Source organism: Borostomias antarcticus (genome assembly GCF_949987555.1).
Source record: "Borostomias antarcticus genome assembly, chromosome: 4".
NCBI classification, from domain to species: domain Eukaryota; kingdom Metazoa; phylum Chordata; class Actinopteri; order Stomiiformes; family Stomiidae; genus Borostomias; species Borostomias antarcticus.
The window spans coordinates 32,352,302-32,361,659 of NC_140237.1; the positions used below are offsets into that span (position 1 = coordinate 32,352,302).

The 9,358-nt window shown below is 44.8% G+C and overlaps 2 protein-coding genes across 3 annotated transcripts in view; one reads left to right on the plus strand and one right to left on the minus strand.

The window, feature by feature from the left end:
- Nucleotides 1–222: 222 nt before the first annotated feature.
- LOC311307906 (transmembrane 6 superfamily member 1-like) lies at nucleotides 223–6,836 on the minus strand. Its single transcript, XM_084436797.1, has 9 exons — nucleotides 6,547–6,836; nucleotides 6,339–6,440; nucleotides 6,068–6,167; nucleotides 5,354–5,436; nucleotides 5,072–5,190; nucleotides 4,812–4,916; nucleotides 4,640–4,732; nucleotides 4,392–4,511; nucleotides 223–1,327 (listed from the first exon to the last, which is right to left on the minus strand). The coding sequence occupies exons 2-9, from the start codon at nucleotides 6,361–6,363 to the stop codon at nucleotides 1,139–1,141; spliced, it is 834 nt and encodes a 277-aa protein (XP_084292923.1). The 5' UTR covers nucleotides 6,364–6,440; nucleotides 6,547–6,836; the 3' UTR covers nucleotides 223–1,138.
- A 774-nt stretch (nucleotides 6,837–7,610) lies between these two features.
- The window catches only part of LOC311308302 (BTB/POZ domain-containing protein 1-like), a 5,359-nt gene continuing 3,611 nt past the window's right edge, over nucleotides 7,611–9,358 (plus strand). For both annotated transcript variants that reach the window (XM_084437262.1, XM_084437263.1), the window contains exons 1-3: nucleotides 7,611–8,146; nucleotides 8,343–8,499; nucleotides 9,331–9,358. The exon at nucleotides 9,331–9,358 is cut by the window's right edge and continues 78 nt beyond it. In XM_084437262.1, coding sequence (XP_084293388.1) covers nucleotides 7,734–8,146; nucleotides 8,343–8,499; nucleotides 9,331–9,358 — 598 coding nt within the window. In that variant the 5' untranslated portion in view covers nucleotides 7,611–7,733. The remainder of the gene's footprint in view (nucleotides 8,147–8,342; nucleotides 8,500–9,330) is intronic.

Sequence of the window (9,358 nt, forward strand, 5' to 3'; positions counted from 1 at the left end):
TGTGCAACAGGATCAGGAAGAAATTGTTTATTGACGGTTTTGCATAAACAATTATGCTAATATTGCTCAATACTTGCACGTAATATCTAAATAGCTTCCATACAATACATAAACCACGACACACAAGCTTACTTATAACAAGTATTTATGAATCCTGATACAGTCTCTATAGGCACCTAGGACAAAGCAACAACAGTCCAGCGTTAAGATGGACCTCACTAAAATATCCTTGACAGACAGGTATCAAGTTTCCTTTTGCTGAAAGGGAATGTTAACACTAGGAGGGAAAACTGACCCCTGTATTGTTCATTTGGATCACCCTGCTAGAACATCCTCAGCAATGTGCTCTAACCAAACACTGACACGTTCCACCTTTCACACTAACATTCACCCTCCCTTAAGGCTACCATACACAGGAAGTTCTGACAATATCACCACCAAAGGTATTGTTCTACTTTATAATCTATGGAGCATTGGTAAGATCAGTGGTTCTGGTCCTGAAGTCAGGCAGCTGGAGCAAAATTGGCCAAATTGGTGCAAAGATGAACATACTACTCTGAATGTGATGCTTTATAAAACCTGATTTCATGATTTCCCTGTAGAGGTGCTAAGAACTGAAGCACAGTCGATGTAAACAATGCAATTTGCTCCAATCTGACCAATTTGCTAAAGCAAATTTCACTCACTCACTCACTCACTCACTCACTCACTCTCACTCACTCGCTCACTCTCTCTCTCTCTTTCTCTCTCTCTCTCTCTCTCACTCACTCACTCACTCACTCACTCTCACTCACTCAATCAATCACTCACTCTCTCACTCAATCAATCACTCTCACTCTCACTCTCACTCTCTCACTCTCACTCTCACTCTCACTCACTCACTCACTCACTCACTCACTCACTCACTCTCTCACTCACTCACTCACTCACTCACTCAATCAATCACTCACTCTCTCACTCAATCAATCACTCTCACTCTCACTCTCACTCTCACTCTCACTCTCACTCTCACTCTCACTCTCACTCTCACTCTCACTCTCTCACTCTCACTCTCACTCAATCAATCAATCAATCAATCACTCACTCTCACTCACTCTTTTACTCAGTCAGTCAGTCAGTCAGTCAATCAGTCAGTCAGTCAGTCAGTCTTGTTGGGCGTGGGCCTGAGGAAGAAGCCCGGGCTGGTGATGCAGCGATAGCAGAGAGCCTGGGGGACCAGAGCATACAGGACGTTGACCAGCAGGAAGACCGACTGGCCATCGGCAGGTACTCTGTAGGAGAAGGGGGTCCGCGTGTGGAGGGACGCCCCGATGTGGGAGAACTGAGCCTGGGAGGAGAAAGGAGGAGGGGGGGGGGGGGGGGGGGGTGGATGAAAGGACAAGTATGAAGAAAAGGAGGTGAAGAAGAAGACAAGGGGGAAGACAAGGCGGCCTTAACACCACGCACAGGGACAAGAGTTGAAAATTAGCTTTAAGCTAATACTGACATATTTATAGTCATGTTTTTAATGTGTGCTGTTGATTCATATGTAGGCTACTGTCCCTGTACAAATAAAATCGTAAAAAATAAAATACAAAATAAAAAACACAGGACACACACCAAAACACCTGCGTGATTACTGACAACCGCAAGAGATGAGGCAAAAGATTTTGCATTCCTGTCTGTCCTGTTTTAAAAACTCCCTCCTGTCATGCGCAGCTTTGAAAAAGAGCCATGAGTCTGTCTCATAGCAACTGCTTGGCCGAGTGACTCTCTATTTATAGCCCAGACAGGCGGCCGGCATTAAGAGAATACCATCATTCCTCCTGGTCTAAAGACAGCTACAGCCTTTGTCTCACTGCTAACTGACCCTTCAGCTCGGCTCCCAACAAAAGCAACAATCGGATCGTTCTGAACGGTGCCAAGGCTGTTCGGACCAGTCAGATTCTGGTCCTGTGGCTGTTGCCATCTTTGGATATCGGGAGCGAGATGTGTAGCTGTTTGAATGTTCTCCTTTTCTCAGTTGAATGTGGAACTGTTTTCAAACACGTTCGGAGGCCAAATACAACATTCCTGTCAATCAGGTGTACCTTATCCTGAACATACGACAAATAAAAACCCACTTGAACTTGTTGTGAATCTGAATTGAATCTGTTGTTGTGAGTGAGTGAGTGAGTGAGTGAGTGAGTGAAGTGAGTGAAGTGAGTGAGTGAGTGAGTGAGTGAGTGAGTGAGTGAGTGAGTGAGTGAGTGAGTGAGTGAAAGTGAAAATTGTTTTATAAAATTGGTCAGATTGGAGCAAATGTGATAGATCTGTTGTTGTTGGCCAACTCAGTTACATACAGACCCAAGATTACTCTCCAGCAACATGAACCAGTCATAGCCTACTGGTCCTTAGTGATTTTATTTTAACTTAATTTGTTTGTATATTTCTGTAATTCCACTGTTGCTTTGGCAATATGAACATGTGCTCTTTCATGCCAATAAAGCCCACTGAATTGAATTGATAAATAAATAAAGTTGACCGTACACCCAGTGTTCTCTAGACCTTTATTAGAGACAGTACCTTCGGGACCTGGTATTAATAGCTGTGTTCAAGGCCCTGTCTAGCTTCTGTCTGTGGGAATACTGACGGTAAACAATCCCTCTGCACACAGCTACTGTCACCCACTGGTTCTGTGTGAAACCCCAGTCTCCCTGGCTGAGCCCTGGTATTTTTATATCACAGAGTACACATGCGTGCAAATACCTACTGTCCGTTGTCACTATTACATTACATGACATAACAGTCATTTAGCAGACGCTTTTATCCAAAGCGACTAACAATAATTGCATTTAACGTAGGAGAAGCTAGTGGGACCGGACTGAAGAGCATCTGTTCTTCTGCATGTTTTTCATATTGGGTTCTTTGGGACGAAAACCTTGCAAACATGAGGAGAACGTGCATTACATTACATTAAATTACATTACTGTGATTTAGCTGATGCTTTTATCCAAACCGACTTACAATAATTGCATTTAACGTAGGAAAAGCCAGTGTACTACTACTTGCCAGAACTCACAAGTGCATCTCCTTTCTAAAACAAGTGACTAAGAGCATAATCTAGTGCTGAAGGCAAAGTGCAAGAATAGCAATCTAAAATACAATAGGTGCTTAAGAGGGTGAATGGTTGTAGTACTTCTTGAAGAGATGAGTTTCGAGCCTGCGGCGAAAGATGGGCAGCGACTCTGCTTTCCTGATGTCAGTGGGCAGTTCATTCCACCACTGCGGGGCCAGGACAGAGAAGAGCCGTGACCGTGTCGATGGACCGCAGGGGCCTTGGAGTGACGGGGCAACCAGTCGCCCCGAGGTAGCAGAGCGTAGCGGTTGGGAGGGAGTGTAGGGTTTGACCATGGCCTGGAGGTAGGAGGGGGCTGTTCCTTTCATTGCCCTGTAGGCTAGCGCCAGAGTTTTAAACTGGATGCGAGTCGCTACAGGGAGCTAGTGTAGAGAACAGATAAGGGAAGTTGCGTGGGAGAACTTGGGGTGCTGACAGATAGTTTTTATTGTTTTCTGAATTCTGGACCTTTGGTCGTGAGGGGGGGTTCGTTCGATCCCCCCGATCCCCCCCTGGCTACGGGCCTGCCAACTCAGTTACATGCAGACCCATGATTATTGTCCAGCAACATTAACCAGTCATACTGGTCCTTAGTGATACATAAATAAAGCTGACAGTGTTCTCTTGTTAGAGACAGTAGGCTACCTTCGGGACCTGGTATTAAATCTGTGTTCAAGGCCCTGTCTAGCTTCTGCCTTCCCAAGAAAGTATAGACACTAACTTTTAGTCAAGTCAAGTCAAGTCCAACTTTATTTATAAAGCACATTTAAAAACAACAGTGGTTGACCAAAGTGGTGTACAGTGGGCTAAAGGGCACTAAACAATAAAACAATAAAATACAATGTAATAAATAGTGAATAACAAGAGACAAACAGGATAATACAAACATACAATAGTGGGTAGATGTATTGAAGGCCAGAGAAGAGGTGAGTTTTCAGGAGAGACTTAAAGGCATGCAAGGTCTGGGCAGTTCTAATATGCAGCAGTAGGCTGTTCCACAGCTTGGGGCCAGCAACTAAAAGCTTGGTCACCTCTGGTTTTGAGCCTGGATTTAGGGACATCCAGGAGCAGCTGACTGCTTGACCTGAGTGCTCTAGCTGGACTATGGACGTGAAGGAGTTCAGCTAGATAGTGAAGGAGTTCAGCTAGATACAGAGGACCTAGGCTGTTCAAAACCTTAAAAACAAGTAACACAATCTTGAAATCTATCCTGAAGTGGACAGGAAGCCAGTGCAGGGTGGACAGCACAGGTGTGATGTGGTCATGCTTTCTCTCTTTTAATGTATTACTAAGGTTTTCCCACTGGCCCACTCACCTGTGCAACTGCTCCTGAGTGTAGCAGGGTGAGGTCAGGCATCCAATCACAGCCTGGGACCAGCAGTCCATAAACACTGATGATGTAGTATGGCCCCGAGTACAGCATGCTCACCAGCATCTGACACACAGACACACAGACACAAACATGGCTATCTTAAAGGGACAGTTCATTATGGTGTCACTACAACACTGTGTTACTATGTCAGTTTTAAACAAATGTGTCAGTTTTAAACACATGGTCCCTACCTGTATTTTAGGGTAGGCTGAGGGGTCTTTCAGGTAAGGCTCATAATGCTGGGTGTAACCATGACACCATTCAGTGGCGCAGTCCAACGCCACCTAAGACACACCCACTTTAGATGTCTGCTCCATCCACGACACAGTATGCGAACGACTGGTTGTTGTGAGCGATTCTTACCAGGCCTCGGAACACGCAGAAGGCAGAGGTAGGGATGAGGAAGAGGATGAAGAGGAGGTCCAGAGGTCTCTTTACCAGACTCTTCTTCTGGGCTTCCTGGATCTCCTGAGAAGACAACAACACAAACAACACAGTGTGTTCTTGTCTGAAAAAGTTTTACATGCTGTCTAGTTACCAGAACTGGAAGGTAACCAGTGTGCTGGTTATTATAATAAAGCGGTCGGCCATATTGGTTGACCTAGAGATTGTTGTGGTCTCACCGTTGGCTGGGCCTTCCATGTGCAGGGCTGGCTGAAGACACGGAAACAGGCCCACACAGACACCGAGACATAGACCATGTGGATGAGAAACAGAGGGCTCAGTTGGGCCCTGTACTTCCCTGGAGAGAGAGAAATCCTAGGCTTCACTTTCTGAACACAGGCCTGATCTCACTTGAAGCTTCGGCCTGAGACGTAGTGTCAGCGACGGCGATATCAGTCATATCTTTAGTCAATAAAGTAATCATGCGCTCTATGTGCATCCATTACTTTAAGTGCACTTACCCACAACATTCCCAGGGATATAGACAATGACGCACATGAGGAAAGATCCCACCCAGTAGAGTCCAATGGCCCTGTAACTGGCCCTGTAAACACACACAACATTCCCCTGAGTACAATAACATGCATTCCTTTCTCTGAGAGCCACAGTCAAGCGTCTATCAGCACCGAGAAGGTGCACAAAACAGGCTTCTAGCTGATATTCACGCCTAATCCCAGCCTGAAGCCTAAACCTGTCTGATGTTAAAATTCAGTTAAGACCATAATTTCTGTTTATTGGTCACAGTCAAGAGAAGAGACAGTAGCCAGTAAGCTAGTAATGTCTGTGTTCAGTACCGTACTAGATCATGTGCAATGTACAGAGAGACACAAGCTCATGACATCAGGATAGTGCTACGAGGCTTAATAAATCCAGACTGCTCCAGTGTTGTAGTACGCGAGTCCAGGACTCTGACTCGAGGACTCGTGACTCGACTTGCACTTGAGCATCGAGTCCAGGACTCTTGACTCGAGTCCGACTCGAGGACTGGTGACTCGACTTGGACTTGAGCATCAACTGCGCCCGGACTCGGAAGTTGGAGACGAGGACTCTCGTCTGTCTATTTTCTCTCCTTCTTTTCACAGCACTCCTCTCAGTATCAGTTCTATTAGTATCTGGGCTACGACACTGACCGGACCGCTCTCTAAATGACTGAGATGTAGACATCCTGCACATACCCCCAGGATATTGCTGTAACCATCAGCAGATACATGAGATAGTGGACACAGCCATCCCAGTACGAGATCATGTGACCATGAGCAGTGTTAATGTAGGGATCTGCCTGGAACACACAAAAATACATAATTCACAACACTACAAGAAAGCATGCTTTATTGAGAGAATACGTTCTTGATGTTTTGAGATCTACTGTGCTCTTGCAGTAAAGCCTGTGTATAGGCACTAATTATATTACTCAGTAGCAGGGCTGTTTAATTATGTATTCATTACTTGCCTCCTTGAGATAAAAGGTCATGAAGTCATCTATGATGCAGTCCTGCTCCAAGCCTATGATCAGGTTGACCACACTCAGGAAGGCATAGACAGCATAGACTATTATGGGATAGATCACACATAAATACAACGTCGTGAGGATTCAGTTATAGAACGTAAGTCCTTGCAGCAGCGGTAAACAATAATGATGTTTTCATGGTCTTACCATAGAATAGTGGGTCTTTAGGAGCTTTCCTTCTGAATAATTTGCGTGCTGATATTGCTAGAATAAGAACGGTTGTAGAGCCAGCAAAAAATACAGCCTCAATGCTGGAAGTTAGAAAACATAAAAGAGAAATTTAACAGATTTAGTTTGATAATAGCTTACTCGTGGATTAGACATTGTACTAAAGTTTGAAGTTTGAACTGAGCTGCATGTCTTTATAGTAACCTTTGATTAAATAAAGATTTCAAACAAATCTTAGCACAAAGCACAGGCTTTATGATACTCGCCTGTTAGTGTAGATAAGAGAGTTCAATAAATAGGAGATAGGTATGGACATCAAGGACAAAACAAAAACTCCCGTCCCAGCCGAGGCATTCATTGCAGACAGCTTTAGGCAATGCCACTGTCAAATAATGTTTAGCCTGAATAAGATTCTTAATTCAACCAGACACCATGCTATAGCTATAGGCTACATCACGCAATATTAAGACCCAAAGAGGGAAGTACGCACTACTAAATTATGCTACCATAATAGGCTAGACTTTTCTCTTCGCAAATGTAGAGTGCAGCCTACGTTTCTTCCGTATGCTGTCAGCAGCTACGCACACACACACACACACACTGCGCCGACAAGCCTCTTTACATTCCTGAACATGCAATGCCTATTGTTAACATGTCTTCAAATAGAAAAGTACAGTAGCCTGTATATGCCGTTACGCCAGACAACTGCTGATAATTAAATTACAGAATTAGTGAAGATTGAGAGTCTAGTCTATCTATCAAATTGAGATAAACATGTTTCCACTTCCCATCTCCTCCGAACATAACAGCCTACGTTTCATAGACCGCAGTAGCCTAGTCTAACATTTTTGTGTAAACAAATGAACCGTATTTGGATTGACCCATGTGATTGATTGAGTCAACAGAATGAAGCGGTAAACAGCTCCCACTAGTGGATAATTGAACAACTGCAAGTGGGAACCACAGGAAGAAGCGTAAACTGCGGAAGTGTGCGTCATTTCTGGAACGCGCAGCAAGCGCAGCAAAGCAAGTAAACACGCGGACAAAGTGATGTCCCGTTCTTCAGTCAAAACATCGTTATTGGCCGCAAATATGTACAACTAGCATTCCAGACATTGCCTAGTATCGACGTCGACACCTTAGCTTTATATAACCGTAACAACATAATGGCTACAGGTGGAGGTGGCGGTGGAGCGCCATCCAATCTCGAAGGACAAGCATCTAATTTCGCCCAGTCGGGTCGGAACAACGCAGCGGTCTCCAATGCGCCAGCGGCCGCCGCGGCTCCGCCGATCTCTCCCCCGTCTGGGGGCCTCCACCGGGAGCCCATGTACAACTGGCAGGCGACGAAGAGCTCCGTGAAAGAGCGCTTCGCTTTTTTATTCAACAACGAACTGCTTAGTGACGTGAGGTTTGTTGTGGGTAAAGCTAGGCAGGCCCAGAGGATACCAGCCCATAAATTCGTCCTCGCTGCTGGTAGCGCGGTGTTTGACGCCATGTTCAACGGAGGCATGGCCACTACCTCCACCGAGATAGAGCTGCCCGATGTGGAACCTGCGGCTTTCCTCGCCCTGCTAAGGTAAACAAGCATGCTTGGGTCAAGGTTTGTGTTTAGAAGGATGACAATGCCGAAAGCCAATTTAGTTCTTGTAATTCTCTCCCTGGGAACAGACGTCCTCGTTCCTAAACTGTGCACATCTCTGTCAGTCTCCTTTTGACTAAAAGAACTGTCGCAATATTTATGCCCACCATATTTCCATCCCTGTCATGGCAAGGTTCCTGTACTCTGACGAGGTCCACATTGGACCAGAGACGGTGATGACCACTCTATACACAGCTAAGAAATATGCTGTTCCAGCCCTGGAGGCCCAGTGTGTCGAGTTCCTCACTAAACACCTGCGGGCCGACAACGCGTTCATGCTCCTTACTCAGGTAATACAACACACACTAAAGCATCATCATCATCATCATGATGATGATGATGATGATGACTAAAGCAGTCGCACTGAAATGAAAAAAGCATTCTGTCACATTTTGGTTCACATAATTGGTCATAGTGTTCACCTATTCAACGATGTATGCCAAAACAATTTAAAAAATTCTACTTTTGTTGTAATCTTATATCAAAGTATATAATTTCTTACTTCCTGGAAAACGGTAGGTCACGTGCAATGACGACAACAGGTACCTTAGATTTTAGGCCAATAATCTCACGACATCCACCCGTCAATCAACGCTATCCTTCTATCGAATCTGTTTTAAGTTCTTAAAACCCGTCCACTTGTCAATGTCCCAATCAAATTCCTCTAAACATTATGTCCCACCCTCATAGCTTGTTTGCGTCGGAAATACGTCAAACTACTGAAGTTAGATGATCTCAAACGTCCGTTTCAGTGCGACTTTAAGATCAAATGAAGTGGCCATTAATAGACACCGAGCTGCTGATACAGAAATAGGCACTTCCGGTCAGAACTGACAACTGTCAGACTGAAAGTAATAGCCTCATAGTATTATCTTATTTTTATTTTATTTTTTTACTGTGATCAGCAGCTCTATAACTCGGTCGGTCGGTCCACAAAAATGTGGTCTGCGTTCACATGTGTGTGAATTTGTGTTTGGATCCATTTCATTTACATGTTTGCAAAATGTGTTAAGTGAGTTATACCCCATCCAGTGGAAATGGCCACCATTTTGTGCACAGTACTACCAGTATAGAGCCCTTGTAGTCGTGCTGATGTGTGGTCTGCCCTGTTCTGTTCACAGGCGAGGTTGTTTGATGAGCCGCAGCTCG